Here is a 20,202-nt window from a genome sequence, read left to right on the forward strand (position 1 = left end):
GACCACAAGACATTATACTTTGGGCCTATAACCTCAAGCCCGCAACATTATTATTATTATTAGTATTATTTTTTGTGGCTACTCGTAACATATTTCTTTTGGCATAGTTTTGCATCCATATATTTATTAATTAATTAATTTATTTTTTTTAATAATTATCAAAAAATGTTATTAGTTTATTGAATGTCACTTCTTTTTCTTCAACGCATCTTGAGGGAACATTATATTTCTTTGCACAATTCTATGGCTACTAGATTTTACACCAAACTTTTTCTCTCTATATTTTTATTTCATCTTCTATCCGACAGCACTGCAGATTCCAATGTAAGCTTCTGTTAGCATTGATCTTAATCATTTTCTCCTCAAATTTGATGCTTTATTACTAATCTGGGCTTTTATACTTGCTGTTTATATATATATATATATATTAGTACTACTTTTGGCATTCTCATCAGAAACACAAGGTCACACAACAACAATGGTTGAACCATGGAGGAGATCTCTACAACAGAAGATATGCCAACAACGAGGTCAAAATAAGCCCTTCAACTGTTTCCAATCTAAGTTTGAAGTGGAAATTCTATGCCGGCGGAGACATAACTGTAACCCCGGCAGTTTTCGACGGCACCGTTTATTTCCCGAGCTGGAATGGAAACATCTATGCTGTTAAAGCATCGGATGGATCCCTTGTTTGGAGGAAGAACTTGCACAAGTTGACTGGGTTTAACAACACCGGTTTCATTCTCAATGTCAACTCCACTATCTCAAGAGCTACTCCTACCATTGCCGGCGACCTCCTCATCGTCGGAATCTATGGGCCTGCCGTTGTTATTGCTGTCAAGAGGTCCACCGGGAAGCTTGCCTGGTCCACCAGGCTTGATAATCATAATAGGAGTTTTATCACCATGTCTGGAACTTATTACAATGGGTTAGTATTTTCCTTTTCTTTTTTTATTTTGTTGGTAATATGGGTTTACCCAAGTCAACTACTTTTGCTTGTTTGATTTTGATATTAGAAATTTTAGCAATCTGATACGGCTCGAGAAGTCCATATTTTTGTTAGATCATGTAACTAATATTTAAAAATTTTATTTAAATTACAAAAACCAGTATATGTTACTGGCCTAAAAACAGGGAAAAGTCCGAACAAGCTAGCTGTCAAAAACTTCAAAAAACAAAATATTAAAATATTAAAAATATATATTTTATGAAATTATATATAAAACTGTCATTTTGTTTTTCATTTTAAAATGTTAAAATTTGTACATTAATAGAAAGGAGTCAGCCATGTGGGCAACTTGGCATTTAAATATATATGTTTAGTTAAAATAATAATGATAATATTATTATTATTACTATTATTGTTATGTTAAATTATCTACATATATAATCGTGTCACTTATCCTTTCAGTGCGCTCTAGACAAAAATTGCTTTCTAAAACCATTAATTATTAATAATAAAAAATTAATTGATATTTTCTTTAAATTGGTTAATACATAATGTTAAATTTTTCTGCTATGTATGTCGTTGTTCACCATTCTAGTCCTGGATATTCGGGATTCTACAGTTTTATTTTATTATTATTATTTTTTTTTTTTTTGGGGTTAGCCAACACCCATATCGAGACAACAAATTAAGAAAGGTAGCCTTTTCTTTAAAATTGGTTAATACATAATGTTAATTGATATAGTATTATGTATATATATATATATCTGATTTGCGATTCTCCAATAATTTATTTAATATTTAATTAAAATGACTATTAAGTACCTCTTGTTTGCTAAAAGCCAAACTGAGATAGAAAAAGAAAACCACCCTGTGGAAACTCAAACAGGACTAGTAATTTGAGTATAAATTTTTATGATTTGTGATAATTTTCATTCTTTTTTTGTTATTATTTTTTTAAATATGTAGTGGTTTCTATGTGGGAACATCTTCTCTTGAAGAAGGCGTTATGCTGGATCAGTGCTGTACCTTCCGAGGCAGTTTCTCAAAGCTAGACATTCGAAATGGAGCAATATTGTGGCAGACATTCATGCTTCCAGACAACTTTGGAAACAAAGGACAATATGCAGGAGCAGCAATATGGGGAAGCAGCCCTTCAATTGATATTTCCAGGAACCATGTCTATATTGCCACTGGGAATCTATACTCTGCTCCTCTTCCTATTCGTCAATGCCAAGAGAGACAGAACAATCAAACACTACCTACACAGCCTGACCAGTGCATTGAGCCAGATAACCACTCTAACTCCATCTTAGCTCTTGATTTGGACACTGGAAAAATCAAGTGGTATAAGCAAATAGGTGGCTATGATGTCTGGTTTGGTGCTTGTCACAGACATTTGGACCCCAGGTGTCCACCTGGTCCTAGCCCTGATGCTGATTTTGGGGAAGCACCATTGATGTTAAGCACTTATGTCAATGGGACTAAGAGGGACATAGTTGTGGCTGTTCAGAAAAGTGGCTTCGCTTGGGCTCTGGATCGAAACGATGGCAGCTTAGTATGGTCTACGGTTAGTTTTATTGCTAGCTATCTTCCTTATTGTTCATATTTCTAGTTCTTTACTAAAATTGGCTGAAAAACAAAGGCTTTGACTTGATATAGGAAGCTGGACCAGGAGGCCTAGGAGGAGGAGGTATGTGGGGAGCAGCTACGGATGAAAGGAGGGTCTACACCAACATTGCCAACAGCCAACATAAGAACTTTACTCTTATGCCGTCCAAGAACAGCACCATTGCCGGTGGATGGGTGGCAATGGAAGCTTGGAGTGGCAATATATTATGGTCCACTGCTAATCTTAATGAAGCCACTTCGCCTGGTTCTGTTACCGTGGCTAATGGTGTTGTTTTCGGTGGATCAACTTTTCGACAAGGGCCTTTATATGCATTGAATGCTAAGACCGGAAAGATCTTGTGGTCTCAGGATACAGGAGCCACCATCTATGGTGGCGTTTCGGTGAGCGATGGATGCATATACCTTGGGAATGGTTACAAGGAAAATAATGGATTTGTTAACCCAAACTATACAGCCGGAACTTCACTTTATGCTTTCTGTGTCTAAGTGGCTGCAATCTTTCCCTGCAACTTTTGGTTTTATTTGAGAATAGAAGTCTAATATGCAAGCATGATTGTGAATTTGATTGAGAATGGACGTCCAATTTGTGTCTTCTAGAGTCACCAGGCAATACTAGAGCCATTGTGGGAAATAAACAAATATTTGACCTTCCAAAAGAAACTAAACCTGTGCATGATTTAGAAGAAAGCACCCAGTCTAGTGGATCGGAAATATTTCTGTTAAGGTGAAAAGTCTATACATTCACTGATCAAGACACCCTCAAACACAAATATAGGACAACAAGGAGAGGCTAATGATAAATAGCATACACCTTTTCTTGTACATATCCTTTTAATATCTCATCACAGGCTGCACCTCACTCACCTCCTCCATCCTGGCCTGGCTCCCTTATCTGAAATTACAAAGTCACCAAGATGTAAAATTAGTACCAATAAATAAATAAACAGGATACCTATCTATCGATCTCTTTTAATTTTTCTCTTTTCCAAAATGAACCCGAATATCAATGGCCAGAAACAATATAATTAGAAAAAATACAGCAGATGTGTTCAAGAATATTACCATTAAAATCTGTAGAAGAAAATGGAGGTTTGTTGCTTCTGCTTTCACCTCTTCCACTTGCTTGAACCGCACTCTGCATTCTTGGTGATATTGAATTTATTTTACCATTGTCATATAATGGCACAGAATGCCTCCTGACAGCGAAACCATTTTCAACCCCATCTGGATCAAAACTAGGTGATCCAAGACCTCTAAGTTTAGCCTTGGCAGATTTAGTTGCTTGCATATAGTTAGGCAAAGTTGGGTTATGCTGTGAAACATTCTCAGGGTATTCCTGTTTTTCTGCCAAAGATCTCCTCTGGCTTCGCTGGTAGTCCTTTGTGGTTTTTCCATCCTTAGAATTTTGCTCTTCCTCCACAGAATTTTGCTCTTCATCCACTGTCACTTTGTTCTCAGCTACTTCAACATTTCTCTTAGGATGTTGCTCAATAAAGGCATGCTCATCGTGCAGCATTTCAACTTTCTCCTCCACTGCCAATGGTTTTGGTGTAATTTCCGCCTTGGTGGGCGTGGAGCTTTTGGAAACTGCCACTGATGGATCACTCGTTTTCTCAATGGACTTGTCAACACCCTTCTCTGGAACATCAGAAATTTTTGAGCTTTTGGAAACTGCCACTGTGCTGATTGCAGAAATTTTCCTCAAGTTTTGCTTTACTCTCTCGAGTTCACTCTGACGATGTTCTTTCCCTGATTCGTCTTGATGGCCAGAAGACTTTCTTAGAATTTGGATAGGCTTGTCATAAGCAGTTGCAGGATGCGATGAACTTTTTCCAGCATTTACAATTGGGACCCTCACCTTCCTCCCAACTTGTTTTAAATCTCTGGTCTTAACATTTCCCTTCTGTGTCTGAGACTTCAAGTCTAGAGCCTCATTCAACTGTGGTAGTGGTCCCCAAAAATGAAATAATGACCATCGTTCTAGCCAGCTCCAAGAAGAATTCGGTTCAGCTTGATCACAGTGAAGGTGCAGTATAATAGGATTTGATGAAGCAAGAAGCTTAAAATCACAGCAGAATTAATCAATTCAATCATGAGCAGTTATAATACAGACGTAACCGAAAAAAAAAAAATACATATATATATATATATATATATATACACATTGAAATGTACCTTGCAGATAAAGGCATTTGAAGATAGCTTATCTTGTCTACTGGTAGCATGTAATCCAGATAGCACCAGCTGCACCATATCCAAACAAAGGAAGATTTAAATAGAATAAGAGAAATGCGGTTTGTCTCTCACATAAAATGACTGCTACAATGACAAATGGCACAGACAATGAAAAAGGAAAGAGGACTGAAAAAGCGTTTCCAAATAATTGAAGTCAAGGTGATTTGAGTAGCTAAGAAGACAGAATTTCCACATATTGAAAAAACATGGCTTGGTTGGATTTTGGATAATAAGTAGAGCAAACAGAATGAGCAAACAGAATTAGCAAAATCAGATATGACTGAAAGTTGGAAAGAATTCTGCCAATTTTCCTTTTTCTAATATATTTCAAACATTATAAAGACAGAACGGAGGGGGTGGCAAAAGAACATTATTCCATGGAGCCAGCCTAGGTTTGATCTACAATATCAAGCCACAACTAGAAAAACAATAATATATCCTTGAAGAGTTACCAAATTGCATTTTTTCTGCAGTTCACACACAGCATCTGACTGTCTGACTCTTCGACCTCGAATACATGCCTGTAACCTGACAATCCCTTGCATGCAGCGTAAAGTAGCAATGGCCTGTCTCCTAACCAAGTGCCCACGTACAAGTGCTTGCAGCTTTATTATCGCCTTAAGGGCATGGTATGCACGGCGAGCCTTCACAAATATTTTGGACGTATTATAACTTAGAGCAATGATAGATGAGTGACTACGTTTAAATTAGTTCCCAAATAATCATAAAAAAATCAACTTGTTCCCAAAATTTCATCCAGCAAATATAAAAATATAAATTGTTTCAACATTAAGTAATTACTTATCAAAAACATATAAAAATAATGTTAAAAGCATAATTACCAAATAGCCTCTACAAATGGCCTGTGCCTTTATAGCAGCTTGCTCTTGCCTCGTAAGCTCAGCACTGTTAGTTGGATCTGACTGCTTTTCTATATCTGTACTTCTTTTGGAAGGTGCAGAATCCAGTGCCTCATGTGGTAAATGGATACTATGTGAGTTTTCTCCAATTGGATTAGAGGTACTATGCACTATATCTGAGATGGGCGGAGTAGATTTCTTGACAGTAAACAACAAACTAATTAGGACAGACAAATATTTACAATAGCAATGCTCATTTGCTCAGAATTTTTTGCCAGTTAAATTCAAGCAGCAAGAGAGTAACAGTTTGAACCAGCTAAATTTTAACCAGGAAAAGATAAAATTTCCAAGAAAAAGAAAAAGTAATACTGGGTGAAATTTAAGTATCAAAATGGATCATACGAAAGATAAAGATAATACTCTATTACAATAATCATGAATAACATATCCTTCTGCATATTTGAATTAGATTCATAAGCAATGAAATTGGGAAAGAAAATATATGATTAGATTATGAAACACCATAATCAAATCTCCCAGTAACATAAATCACGGGCAAGTAACATAAATCAAGGGTTATTTCATCCAAAGAGTCATGAATATAAGAGTGATTTTGTCAGACTACTGATGACTGACATCCTTGTATTATCTCTTTAGAGATGAAAGTAAATTCAGTGGTCAAAAAATTGAAATTGCGGGTGATGAAGTTGTATAATGCATAAGAAACAGAGTAACTCTGTTCATAACCATGTGAATAACAGTGAAAAACTGACTGGCAACAATCTATACCTTTTGATAACTAGACTTCGATGACTTCTTCCCGAAGAGAACAGTTTTGATCCACTTTCCTGGAGATTTTCCCATTTCAAAAAGCCTTAAACAAACCAGCTAACCTTCTTTTAGCCCTGCATTGCTCCAAAAAAAATAAAATCTCAAAAATAACATAGTTACAGACCAAAAGTAAAAAGAAGAAGTACATCAAATAGTCTTGAAAATTATCATTTTGAACAACAAAATAATGAACACGAGCAAGTTTGAGCAACCACTGCTACCTTCACATAACAGTTAGATTAGCACAAATGATCTACAAAGAAAGAAACTTTATAATATATTTTCCTTCTGAAGAGCAAAAAAGGGCAAAAAAAAAAAAATATATATATATATATATATTAACAACTAAATAGAAAAGAAGCATCTGTTTTGCCCATTGGAAAAGAAAACCCACAAGTAGAAAGAAGTTGCTGCAACATGAGGTGCTTTTTTATTCACGAGCTTTTTACCAACAAAGCATAATTAAAGTACATTCCAAGCTGGCTGCAATAAGTGTTCACCGATTCTGATCCCAACACTAACAGACAATAAACCCCTTCAAAAGTTCCACTTGACTAGAGGCATTTCAGTAAATTACATATTTGAAGGAAAATTACAAGAACGCAATATAAAAATGGCACTAAAGCGGTTTCTACTTCAATTCTCAGTGCACTATAAATCCCACTTTGGATAGATTCGAATAAACCACCGAGAAAATGACACAGCATTACCAATAACATGATTACGTAGGAAAGAACGACCAAGAATTGAAAAACCCAAAAAAAAAAAAAAAAAAAAAAGGAGAAAAGAAAAGAAAAGGTAACCAAAGAATCCTCGACTCTCTGAATCAAGCAACTATTTGTACGTATGGTAAAACCTACAAAATGCTAAACGAATACAAATTTTTGCACCAGGAAGAAACTATACATTTCCTCAGAAAAAAGCAAAAGCTAGAGACACTCACATATACCAATATACAAACTTCCATGGAATCCTACACAAAAACTTGGACACATAACAAAAGGAAAAAAATTTAAAAAGTTGATGGTAGAGATCTGAGATGTATGCCACATAAGTAGAAGAAGAAGAAGAAGAAGCGTTGAGTATAGAAAGGAATAGTACATTCTAGCAAGCTAGTATTATAGGAGGAGATGACATTAGAATTGGTACTGGTACGGCCTAGATTGAGATTGAAGTAAAGCCACAGAATGGCGTGTCCGAGTGCATTCATAACTAGTAAATGGACCCCCTTCTCTCCTCCAATCTCTGTCTCTGTGGCTCTGCTTTATTCTGCACTTAATCACACTCAACAGTAGAGCTATATGGGTAGAATTCAGTCCCAAATTTTTGCTAGAACGAGTTGTTAGTAGATTTTAATTGCTTAATTTGATTGTATATATCTCAAAGAAAATTTAATGCAATCACACATTTTTAAAGAACAAGCCGTATTACATACTTAATAATTCACATGTCAAATTGTATACATTTTGATGCTAAGAGAGACCAGTTTTGTAAAAATGAAGCAATTCCCATCTGCATGCGTAGTACTGCTAGATGCTGAGTTACAATTTCATTGGAGGCAGTCAGTACCAGTAGAATCCAGTTGGCATGGAAAAGGGTAGGTTTTATTGGGCCATAACAGATTAAATTCTTGCTGCTGTCAAACCAGAAAAAGATAAAAGGGAAAGAAAAAGAAAAAAGAAAAAAGAAAAAGAAGTTAAAAAAAAAAGGTAATAATTAAAAATGTCATAAAAATTATAAAAAATAAAAATAAAAAAAAAATAAAAAAAAGACAAAGAAAAAAAAGCATGGATCACTATCTTATTTAATGTAATGTCTTCCTGGCTCCCAACACATAACCCCCACGGGCACTTGTTTAAATTTCCACAACTGTTCTGCTACCGACGCTATATATATATATATATATATATATAGGTTGTAATAAGCTGACAAGTGACAAACACCATTTTTAAGGATTTTATTTCTGAAATCCCATAATATATATATATATATATATATATATATATATATTACATGTTATTGGATTGGACAACCTAACCACCGTGCATGTTACTTTTATCCACTTTTTAAAGATTAGAGATAAGATTACAGATAATAATAATTATAAAGCATTTACAGGACCGTCTACTTTTTATCAATGGCACTTTCAGTCGAAGCATGCTTAGTTTGCCAATTCAACTTACCCCTCTGACCTTTGTAACTTGTTTATTTTCGTTATAATTATTGTTGATGGACTACCAGTGTTTTGATGGATTTTTTGTAAGAGAGTAAAAATCAAAGGAATGACTAAATAAAAATTATACAAAATTCAAAAAACGTGTTTTAGCTATTTAAAAAAAAAAAAAAAAAAAAAAAAAGAAAAGTGTGAAGTTTGTTTCCATACTAATATATAACGGAACTACAAAAAATAAAAAGGAAACATATATTAATTGCAAAATTGCAATTAAATTAAAATTTTAAGCTTTCTTGGCCGGATAAGCAATAATTTTTTCAATTTTTATTTTTTATAAAGAATTTTGAATCAAAAAATAATTAATAATGTCATCAGCACGGTATCAAAGTTTTTATATAATTATAAAGAAGTATATTAATGAGTTGACAACTAACATAATTCAGTAAGGAAAAAATTCCAAATAAAATTGGGTTCTTCTGAAATTAAACACTTTTATCAAGTTGAAACTGACTCAATTGATTTTAGTTTAATATATGTAATTAAGTAGCTAAAACGAATGTCGTCATTATGTGCTTATTGTATGCTAGTTTTTTACACTCTTTTTTTAGTTTAATTGATTAGAGGGAACTGAATTTTTTTTTTTTTTCCTATTATTAAACAAATTAAAAATGAGAAAGAGATCCAACTCACAGATAGAGCCCGTGTTCACAGTTCATGGGTTTTCCATCCTATCGTGGCCCGATATATAATGGGCTAAAGTTGAATTATCGATCAAGAGCCCACGGTTAATAATAAGCCCAAATATTAAAGCCCGGCCAGAAAAGCTTCGTTTCAGGAGGAATACAGAATACCTTCTTCTCACGCCCGTCCTTGTTTTCCACAGCTCGTTAAACCCCGGAATGGGTTATCTGAGCAGAGCTCAAAAGGCTCTGAAATCATCAAACTTTCTGTATTTTTCACAAACTTCCTCCAAATTTAGCTGGCTTTCTGCTTTGTTGGGAAGCAACCCACTTTATGGTAGTCCGAATTGTCGCCATTTTGGATTGAGCCAACCTTTCTGTTCTCATTCTCGTCAAAACAGCAAAGAAAATGTCATAGATTTGAATCAGTACCCGCCAGAATTGATTAGGAACTTCTCCATAATTGCCCACGTTGATCACGGCAAGTCCACTCTCGCTGATCGACTTCTGGAGCTCACTGGGACCATTAAGAAAGGCCATGGTCAGCCTCAGTACCTCGACAAATTGCAGGTGTATAATTGTAATTTTTACTTTTTATTGTTTTGGGGTTGTTTTTTCCATTTTTTTTTTTTTAAAGCAAAAGAGAAACAAGAAATGATATATCTTTATGGCTTTGAAGTATTGCCCTTTAATGAGTCTGTTTTGGTTGTTTGGAACTGGTCGTATCTATGTTTTTTTTCTTTTTTTTCTTTTTTTTCCCTCAAATTTATGATTGCATTGTTTGGTGTCTTTATACAATAAGAAAGAAATGGATAACGGCGGTCGGAAGTTTCATTGTTTGCAAATATACAAATAATGTACTGTGATCATACCAATGAATATTCCGCTGAAATGGAAAGATATGTCACAAATGGACTTGTATTGGAATGCAAGAAAATTTATTTTAATTTACAAGTCGTTTTTTTTTTTTTTTTATCTGTAATTTATGTGCCACTTCTTTGATGAAATCTGGATAATCTTAGGTAGAGAGAGAAAGGGGAATTACTGTAAAAGCTCAGACTGCAACAATGTTTCACAAGCACAATTTCCATGGTGCAGACAAAAATGATACGCATGAACAACCGAGCTTCTTATTAAATCTGATTGACACACCTGGTCACGTGGATTTCAGCTATGAAGTATCAAGATCACTGGCAGCTTGCCAGGGTGCCCTTTTGGTTGTAGATGCTGCTCAAGGTGTTCAAGCACAAACTGTTGCTAACTTTTATCTTGCCTTTGAATCCAACCTTACAATAATACCTGTCATAAACAAAATTGACCAGCCAACTGCTGATCCTGATCGTGTTAAAGCTCAGCTAAAGTTGATGTTTGATCTTGATCCTAAAGATGCTCTTTTAACATCAGCGAAAACAGGACAGGGTCTTGAGCAAGTACTTCCTTCCGTTATAGAGCGCATACCACCTCCTCCTGGGAACAGCAGTTCACCTCTGCGTATGCTATTGTTGGACTCCTACTATGATGAATACAAAGGAGTGATATGCCATGTTGCTGTTGTTGATGGCGTGCTACGCAAGGGGGACAAAATTTCATCAGCAGCGACTGGCCAAACCTATGAAATTTTGGATGTTGGAATCATGCATCCTGAGCTCACTTCTACGGGAATCCTTCTTACTGGACAAGTGGGGTATGTTGTGAGTGGAATGCGTTCAACTAAAGAAGCGCGTGTTGGAGATACACTTCATCATAATCGAAGTGTCGTAGAGCCTCTTCCTGGTATATCTATAACTTCCTTCTTTGCCCCACTGCTGATATGGTCATATATTTTAACATTGCTTTATGGTGTTCAATAATGCAGGGTTCAAGCCGGCAAAACATATGGTATTCTCTGGTCTTTATCCTGCTGATGGGTCAGATTTTGAGGCACTCAACCATGCAATAGAGAGACTGACTTGCAATGATGCTAGTGTTTCAGTTGCTAAAGAGAGTAGCACAGCTCTTGGTCTGGGTTTCAGGTTTCACATCCACTACCAACCACATGTTTCCTTTACTCGTTAAATAAATAATTTTGTTCATATCTGCACTGGATGCTTAACTTTACATTCTGTAGATATGCGATGCTTATTGTGTTCTATGTATAGGTGTGGTTTTTTGGGCTTACTTCACATGGATGTTTTTCATCAGCGGCTTGAACAGGTAATCAAGTAGTAATTTTGAGTTGTTTCAAAAATTGTGCTCCATAGCATAGTGAAATCACGTGTGTGGAAACACAATATCAGGAGAGTGACACAGTGGAAACATGGGGTGATGATGGCAGTGTCAGCAGTTCTTCCTTTTCTTAGGATAAGATGTTTTCTTTATAATGTGTTTGCATGAATAATCTACAGCTATACATGATTCATAGAATAATTAAATTGCATTTCATCATTTTATATTCCTTGAATAACAGTTTCCCTGTTTGAGACTGTTCAACAAGGATGGTGTTGATTAGGGTCATGTGTACAGTGTATTTTCAAATTATTAATCTATGTCTTCCGTCCACTATGTGACTTAATGAACATAATTTAATCTTCTGATGGTCACTTCATTCCTTTTGTTTGATATTATGTTTTTCCTTTGGTTAAGAAAATTCTGATTCATAGCTGATATTTTGGATGGTAGGAGCATGGAGCTCATGTTATTTCTACCATTCCAACTGTTCCTTACATTTATGAGTATTCCGATGGGAGGTATGTGATCAAATAAGTTTTAGACATCTTTGTTAGATTGTCTTGCATATGCTTACCAGAAATTTTTTTGGGTGCCTTTCTAGCAAAGTCCAAGTGCAGAATCCAGCTGCATTACCCTCAAATCCAAAGAAACGAGTTACAGCTTGTTGGGAACCTACAGTACTAGCTACAATCATAATTCCTAGTGAGTAAGCTCCCATTCTCCCTTGGCATTATTTTTCTTCCTATCCATATGTGGCATTTGCTCATCTAGACTTATTTTTGTTGTCAACTTGAAGGTATGTAGGGCCTGTTATCACTCTTTGCTCTGAGCGGAGAGGGCAGCAGCTGGAGTATTCATTTATTGACAGGTATCTTGTTTTGAAAATATTTTCTAGGACCACTGCCTTATTGGTACAGCAATTGAACTTAATATTTTTCTCATGTGATACTTTGTTACTCATTTATTCTCAAGTCTGTCTATCTTCCCTACACCTTTTATTTATCCATTATGAAATCCATTATTCTTAAAACTTTAACCCTTTTTGGTTTAAATTTTTAATGCATGCAGTCAACGTGTTTTTATGAAATATCGATTACCTTTGAGGGAAATTGTTGTTGACTTTTACAATGAATTGAAGAGTATGACATCTGGTTATGCGTCATTTGATTATGAGGATTCAGAGTAAGTTCTAACCCCTTATTCAATGATAATTGCATGGCCATTCCACCACCCCTTATTTTTTACCTACTTGATGTATGTAATCAACAGATATCAACAATCTGATATGGTAAAACTTGATATCCTTTTAAATGGACAACCAGTTGATGCAATGGCAACCATTGTTCATAACTTGAAGGCACAACGCGTTGGTCGTGAACTGGTGGAGAAACTCAAGAAATTCATAGACAGGTCTTTAGACCTATAACTAATAGTTTGTTTCTTTTTATTGTTTTACTCCTGTTATTCTTTTGATCGTAGTCCTAAGTATTGTAATTTGAATAGGCAAATGTTTGAGATTACAATACAAGCAGCAATTGGATCCAAGATTATAGCGAGGGAAACGTAAGTTCTTTTGTTAAATTATGGTTGCCGAATTTCATCTATATTTTAGCATTCTAACCCAAAAATTTATTTTTAAGCTATTCAGCTAATCTTCTCTATATTGGGTTTAGAATTTCTGCAATGAGAAAAAATGTTCTGGCTAAGTGTTATGGTGGGGATGTTACTCGAAAGAAGAAGCTGTTGGAGAAGCAAAAGGAAGGAAAAAAGAGAATGAAGCGTGTTGGTTCCGTTGATATACCTCAGGAGGCTTTTCATGAACTACTCAAGGTTTCATAGAAGAATTATCCAAGATGATCAGCCATATCTATAACTGATTAACTGGTATTAAGTATTTCTCTCTTACTTGGTTAAGCTTGCAAAGCATGTGGAATCGTTAACATTTGCCAGTTAGTTCTTCTTGTTTTTACGTTTATCAGATGAAGATTGTTTTGGTGAGCCTTCATGGCAGATACCACTGATTGATCGGAACCTGTCGGGATAGAAAGAAGGAAGGAAAGAAGCAAATGCAGTGGTAGACTAAACGGAGGCCTTCTCAAGGAACTTTCAAAGATTTGGTGCAGATGAAAAGTCAAAAACACTAAAATGTACTCATTAGTGATTTTTCTTCTTTAAATGATTTTATCCTTACAATTTTGACAGTTTTTTTTTTTTTTTTTTTTGTGTTTTTTTAACCGGAAATTTTGATTCTTTTGCATTGTAATACATAGAGGTGCTGGGAAATTACTCATGTTTATTGGGATATTGAGGAGGGGTACGTACGTAAATTAATTGGTGGATCTCAATAAGTTACATGGAATATTACACTTCCATAAAATAGGAATTTTCCCATTTACGAATTTTCAACTTCGTTTTTCTGGAGGCTCTTTTTCCTCTTTCGAGCATTCATTTCTCAATTGTGAAGTTGGGGAAAATATTTTGTTGTCAAAACAGCGATTGAATTTTGTTTACAGTCTTTGACTTTGACGCCCGGTCGCCATAAACCCAGATGGATTATTGAATTTACACTCGCATACATCTGTATAGTCAACATCGTTGTAAATGATAAACAATATGCTTTCGTTCCCAGTATGAGTTTTGCGATATCACAGTTTTGAGTACTACTACGTATCTAAACTGACCATGTAAATATGAAGGATATTACATAAACTACTATAAAGGATTATGTAAAAGAAAAGACAGCCAAAGACAATAGATTCTGGCCTCTAAATATCATGAGCAGAAGTGGAAGTATTCTTGGATGGAGAAAATGGCAATGGAGGTTGGAGAAGCATCAGGCTTCCAGCTTGAGAATTGGAAGATGGCAATCTGTTGAAGTAGCTTCATCCACATCCTTTCCCATTCTGCGTCAATGGACTCTGAGACACTACTGCCTCAGCAACAGCCTGATGATCACCAGGCCACGTCGCCAAGCGTTGGCCAAATCTCTCCAACCCACCACCTTGCTTCACCTGGGATTCACTTTCCCCCACCATCGATGAAATTGCAGCAGCAATTACAGATTTGAAACTCGGGTCCGACGTGATTGCCTTTGTCAATGATTCTGTCAAAGCCTCTTGAGCATATGCTTGGTTGCTGTTCTTCTCGACACAATGTTGCTTTGCCTGGTAGAAATATTCTTGTGGGGATGATTGTTTCCCAATGAGATACCCATTGCCCCAAACCGGTGGCAAAATGTTTGGTTCGGAGGAGTAAAAGCTTGGACTTGACGAAGGAATTCTTGAAGGTGAAGCAAAGGTTGAAGATAGCCTATTGAAATGGGGAGATGATGAAAAGGATGGAGAGGAAGCGAGGTCTAGGGTGACTGTTGGGAACAAAGGAGAGGATGGATTAGGCAAGTAGTATGGCTTTGTTCTTAAATTATCAAAGAGGCCAAAATTTGTTCCATTAATATTATGAAGTAGTGAAGTAGTAGGGACAGCAGCATTTGCGGTGAGTGTTGGGGTTTGAGATGATGTTGACGAGCCAGACAGAAGCATGGAAGCAGCAGCAGAAGTGGTGGAAGCCATGGCTGTGGCTGAGATTGGAAGTGGGTGGTTGTGTGTTCCTTCGTATGTGGTTATTAAAATGGACATGTCCTCAACACATCTTTGCACCTGAAAATAATCATGTCAAACAGTACTACTAGTTAGTTCAACCACAAAATTATAATCAAACTGTCTTTTCGGGCCATATAATATATAGTAATAGTAGGATTAGAACCATATAATATATTAATCACTATAGAAATACATGTGTACCTGTTTTCTCACTGGGCATGCTGGTGCAACAGTGCAGCGATAGTATGCTCGTGGGCATGGATTTCCTTTCGCTATTTTCTGTCCATATTTCCTCCATTGGCATCCGTCATTCATCTATATATAATACATAGAGAGAGAGAGAGAGAGAGAGAGAGAGAGAGAGAGAGAGAATTAAAACAATATTACGATGTAAGATGCTATATTTGACCTAGCAATATATGCTTGAAATATATATATATAGATTGATTTTTATAAAATTTGGTCAACTTGTCTCATATGCATATACAATATCAAGCACTCATAAAATGATAATAATGTAATCTATCACAATATGAACATATTATGTAAATTGACGGTATCCGTACTAACCGTTGGAGTGTCACATTTAGCTCTAACAGAAACCCTAGCTCTTTTTGCATGAGCCTGCTGCGAAATTTCATCATCCCCATTTCTCATAGTTTTTGATGTACTAGTTCTTTTGCTTGATGGTTGCAATGCATCTCCAGCTCCTGGAGCTTGATGAGCTTCTGAACTGTTCGTGGGACTTGGGTCAGACACAGTTAGTTTTGACGATACTTGCTTTCTTGTAGTGCCTAACCCCAGGGTAAGGTTTGCCCTCAAATCTTCATTATCATCCACGTTATTTTTGCTTAAACTGCTGCTAGTAGAATTTTCGTCTTTTTTGGACTCCACTGGACTTTTAATTCCAAGAGAAAGAGACACGAGCTGGGGTTCTTCGGTTTCTTCAACATCATGATGATGATGATCAGGAGCTGAATCTGTAGGTTTCTTGGAAGCAGCCTCTCGATTAAAGATGTCGAAGAATCGCAATTGGAGAGACTTGTAATCCTTTTCAATGTTCTGCAACATCATTTTCAATCTTTCATTCTCTTCTCTTACCTCACTCATTTCGGCTTTGGCATTTTGAAGTTCAACCTGATAAAACAAATTAATTAACATTCAAAGAATCAATTAAGGGTTAGGATGGAGTACCTTGGAAATTTTAATGATTCCAAATTTAAATCACAATAGTTCATGAGAGAATTTGTGTTTGACTTTTAATTAATCTTGAAAACAAATATATAGTTTAAACTTGAAACTAGAGAAAATTTATCCTTAAAAATAAAAGCAAATGGATACAGCCTCTCCTGGCAAAACAAGTTTCTGATTAAAAATAAAAATTTTAACTATACTTTATTTAATTACTTTTGGATTTCGTATATGCTAATTAACTAACTTGATTCTCTCTGACATATTTAATGGAACTACAAAAAGCCAGCTGAATTAATATATATTAAGAAAATATCATAAGTTAAAGAAACTCAATATCTTATGTCTTAATCCCATGAATTATAAGTAAATTTAAATAATTTCAAAGATTAATATATATGATTAATTACACACAAGAAACAAATAAAACCAGTCTGTACATGAACAAGAAACGGTTTAATTTACAGAAATTTGCATATTCTGCACACTAAGTAAGCTAATTAATCTTTTGAATAATATTTAAAACTAAATTTTCAAAAAAATCTATTAATTTGCAAAAGCATCAGAGGCGGATTACATGGATAAAGGAAAAGTACCTTTCTTACTTCTGGACTGCAATTACCAGCATGGTGATGAACAGATTCAACTCTCTTCTCTTCTATTCCACCACCAGAATTTGGCATTTTCAATGGAAATTGATTTTAGAAGCAGAGAGGGAGAAAGAGAGAGAGAAAGAGAGAGAGAGAGAGAGAGAGAGAGATCTCATTCACTCATTCTGACTTTTATTTATTTATTTATTTTAAGGATATAGTTTTGCTTTACCCTATCCCACACTTTTCTTCATATAAAACAGCCCACTACTTTCATAATTCCTATAAACAACGTTTGATGAGAATTTGATAATAATCTATAAGTTCATTACGCAGGCAAACCAAAAATGTCAACTCTGCGAATCACACTCCTAGTATTATATTGGCAAATATAGAATAAAGTATTCCCACAAATTTTTTTTTTCTCTAAACTTCAACGTTTTCACAGTTAAAAGGCATAAACTAATTAATATTAGCTTAGATAGAGGCTGTATTTCCGGCTACTGTATTGATTGTATATGTATTTTATACTGGTACAAGTTTTAATACCTTTTGAAGCTTCGTACAAAGAGCAGAGACGTCGAACAGCTAGCGGTGAAAAGTTCTTACTAATCTGTGTGTGAACCAAAATGGTTTAGCTTAATTAGCCTCGTTGGCCACTCGATCGATCGGTTATTAAAGATATCATCAATAATAATATCTGCCTTGATCCATTGTCAGCAGTCAATACGCTCGTCAAACACGGGGTTTAGACACTGCTTTCAATCCCATTGACCATTTTGATTTCTGCATTTTATACATCACATCTAAACTATAAAATATTATTTATTTTGTATATACAAATGTTAATGTATGTATCATTTAAAACGAACCTGCACAGTTGCAATAGTTGATTTAGCTGCCAGAGAAATTTTCAAATTTTTTAAAATGTCAGACACAAGTTGTTGGAGTTTTCTTGATCATCATCCATTGTTGGAACTTTCTCACAGATTCATTATTATTATTATTATTATTTTGGCATTGTATATTTTTGAGATTATATATTGAAATTAATGACTTACTTTGGAAGAAACTTCCAGTCATTTATGTACTGTTCGGTGAGGGAAGGTTCTCCTAATTTTTCATATTTTTAGTTTTTTTTTTTTTTCTTTGGCTATAGCCTATAGGGTTTTAATAATTACTAATATTACTAATTAATTAATTAAAAGACTCACCTTGTTTTGTTTTTTGATCCAATGTGTCTTGGGATCTGAGTACAGATGACTTCCAATAATTTCAAGTCTACCCAAACAAATCTCATCCATTTAAGAAGAAAGCTAATTAAAAATTGTTATGATATAATATATATATATATATATTTTTTTTTTCTTTTTATTTAAGCTATAAGATGACTGTTGCATTATTAAATCCAAGCATGGCGTCAATATGATTCTTAAAGAATTAATTAATTAATGAAAGATACAAACATATATCAAACTAATTATATTATACAAATTGGTCTCATATAAATATGTGGTGACCATCAAGGTAATTCAAGTGGTTTTTACCCCATAAAGGGTAAGATATGGTAATGGTAAAATAGGGGTCCTATGTATGTTATTAATATATTGAAATTTTTTTCTCTATGTGATAAAGTTTGATTGGTCGTAATTAATTAAGAGCCGTTAACCCCTAATCAAGAAATGTATATTTATTCAACCCTAAGTTAGAAAAATTAATAGAGGCGTCTCTTGGGGGATGTTTGGGTATTGAAGTCCATTAATAATTGGTGTTAAATAAAGATAAAGTCGGTCATGAGTTGGTTATAGCTTTCATTTTCTTTTAACAAGCAGTCTTATTAGATAGTTCTAAAAAATTACAATGGTCAATGATGATACATCATTACATTGAACAGCATAAATCAGTAGAGGAAGAAGTAGTCAGCATGTCTTTTCACTGCCTCTTTTATTCTTTATTATAACATTTATTATTCATCTTTCTCTAACTATTTAATTCCAATTTTTCTGCAAAGACAAACTTGAACTTTTACTTGAATCTGCAGCCGATGGCTTATACGTATCAATGTAGTGAAAAGAGAAGGGACTTATGGTGGTCCACCGAGCAAGAGTATCAGATAGCTTTATTGAAAATTCAAATTTTATAGTCTCGCTAATTGGCTAGTTGCTACCAAGACAAAATAACTGCTGAGATTTAGATAGTAGATTAATACTGTATAAACGTATCAGGGCCTTTAAAAATAGTCAAAATTTATTGGTTTATGATACCAATAATCGCTTAGTTTAAAATAAAAGGTTAATTTTGTAACAAGCATCTGACTATTTAGTTTAGATATCTATGTCTAATATATAGGCCTGTCTAGCAAAATTCAAGGGGATTTCTAGCAAGGTATATCAATTTTCAACTGAAAATTAATTGAAACCTTAATTTTGTCATACTTTGCAAGCTGGTTGAAAAAGGACCTGAAATTATACTTTCTGTTTAAAATCAGTTGGATTTTTTTTTTTTTTCCTAGTTTGCTAAAAAAACAAAACACATATAATGAAAAATATGATATATATATTCACCTTCTTGGTTTTTTTGGATTTCTTACAAATATTGAACATAGGTTATCATCACTATATACCAGACCGAAATAGTTTTATTTTATATAAAATTTGACTAATATGATCATTCTACAAAAGTGACCAAGTTCAATGGAACGACACAACAGCATGATATTCCTATATTTTTCTAATAGGAAAACAAAGAATTAAAAAGACATGTAATTAAACAAGGTATTAAATAATATATTTTCTGGAATTCACCATCTGTTAATCTTTACAAATGTCCATTACTTAAGGTATAGAAAATATTTGTACATGCTTGATCAATTTTCTTTCTTTTCTTTTTTTTTTTTTTTTTTAAACCAGTGTATCGAATGAATTGTATTTTTAGTTTAATTATGAACTAATTCTCGATGTATCCCTTTTTGATATTTTAATTGGAATTCACCAATATTCTTAATACTTTATTCTTGACATCTTGAATCATTAACTTATGCTTTATAATTTTATGCAAAAGCTCGATTATTTAGTAGATAAATTAATTAATTAGGATTTTTTTTTTTTTAAACCAAATGTGAAGCAATTCATAACATTTTACTAAGATGAAGTCCGTAAATATGGTTGAAGATGCATGTGATGAGTTACACACCATCCATAACAGATCGTTTGAATTAGTGAAAGTTCTAAACTGATACTTCTTTCCTATATAAGTGT

The 20,202-nt window shown here is 34.5% G+C and overlaps 4 protein-coding genes across 11 annotated transcripts; 2 read left to right on the forward strand and 2 right to left on the reverse strand.

The window, feature by feature from the left end:
• The first annotated feature begins 193 nt into the window (after window positions 1-193).
• Window positions 194-3,140, forward strand: LOC107415595 (uncharacterized). Its single transcript, XM_016023947.4, has 4 exons — window positions 194-324; window positions 432-928; window positions 1,916-2,516; window positions 2,609-3,140. Exons 1-4 carry the CDS (start codon window positions 244-246, stop codon window positions 3,062-3,064), a joined length of 1,635 nt encoding a protein of 544 aa, XP_015879433.3. The 5' UTR covers window positions 194-243; the 3' UTR covers window positions 3,065-3,140.
• Window positions 3,141-3,280: 140 nt separating this feature from the next.
• Window positions 3,281-7,833, reverse strand: LOC107415593 (protein IQ-DOMAIN 31). Of its 5 annotated transcripts, none has more exons than XM_016023942.4 (7): window positions 7,606-7,833; window positions 6,463-6,578; window positions 5,656-5,871; window positions 5,266-5,457; window positions 4,754-4,822; window positions 3,641-4,637; window positions 3,281-3,470 (listed from the first exon to the last, which is right to left on the reverse strand). In XM_016023942.4, the coding sequence occupies exons 2-7, from the start codon at window positions 6,535-6,537 to the stop codon at window positions 3,439-3,441; spliced, it is 1,581 nt and encodes a 526-aa protein (XP_015879428.3). In that variant the 5' UTR covers window positions 6,538-6,578; window positions 7,606-7,833; the 3' UTR covers window positions 3,281-3,438. The 5 variants fall into 5 exon arrangements, with proteins under 5 accessions (XP_015879428.3, XP_015879431.3, XP_015879429.3 ...); XM_016023945.4 differs by lacking the exon at window positions 7,606-7,833 and adding an exon at window positions 7,448-7,585; XM_016023943.4 differs by lacking the exon at window positions 7,606-7,833 and adding an exon at window positions 6,899-7,416.
• A 1,683-nt stretch (window positions 7,834-9,516) lies between these two features.
• Window positions 9,517-13,969, forward strand: LOC107415559 (translation factor GUF1 homolog, mitochondrial). Of its 4 annotated transcripts, none has more exons than XM_025073144.3 (12): window positions 9,517-9,927; window positions 10,380-11,130; window positions 11,213-11,369; window positions 11,496-11,550; window positions 12,016-12,083; window positions 12,167-12,271; window positions 12,362-12,433; window positions 12,634-12,747; window positions 12,835-12,975; window positions 13,069-13,128; window positions 13,239-13,449; window positions 13,520-13,969. In XM_025073144.3, the coding sequence occupies exons 1-11, from the start codon at window positions 9,577-9,579 to the stop codon at window positions 13,402-13,404; spliced, it is 2,040 nt and encodes a 679-aa protein (XP_024928912.3). In that variant the 5' UTR covers window positions 9,517-9,576; the 3' UTR covers window positions 13,405-13,449; window positions 13,520-13,969. The 4 variants fall into 4 exon arrangements, with proteins under 4 accessions (XP_024928912.3, XP_015879385.3, XP_024928913.3 ...); XM_016023899.4 differs by having other exon boundaries at window positions 13,545-13,969; XM_025073145.3 differs by having other exon boundaries at window positions 13,577-13,969.
• Window positions 13,970-14,116: 147 nt separating this feature from the next.
• Window positions 14,117-17,337, reverse strand: LOC107415536 (probable WRKY transcription factor 72). Its single transcript, XM_016023873.4, has 4 exons — window positions 16,952-17,337; window positions 15,735-16,301; window positions 15,366-15,479; window positions 14,117-15,221 (listed from the first exon to the last, which is right to left on the reverse strand). Exons 1-4 carry the CDS (start codon window positions 17,036-17,038, stop codon window positions 14,448-14,450), a joined length of 1,542 nt encoding a protein of 513 aa, XP_015879359.1. The 5' UTR covers window positions 17,039-17,337; the 3' UTR covers window positions 14,117-14,447.
• Between the last annotated feature and the right edge of the window lie 2,865 nt (window positions 17,338-20,202).

This window comes from Ziziphus jujuba, chromosome 4, assembly GCF_031755915.1.
Source record: "Ziziphus jujuba cultivar Dongzao chromosome 4, ASM3175591v1".
Lineage (NCBI taxonomy): Eukaryota > Viridiplantae > Streptophyta > Magnoliopsida > Rosales > Rhamnaceae > Ziziphus > Ziziphus jujuba.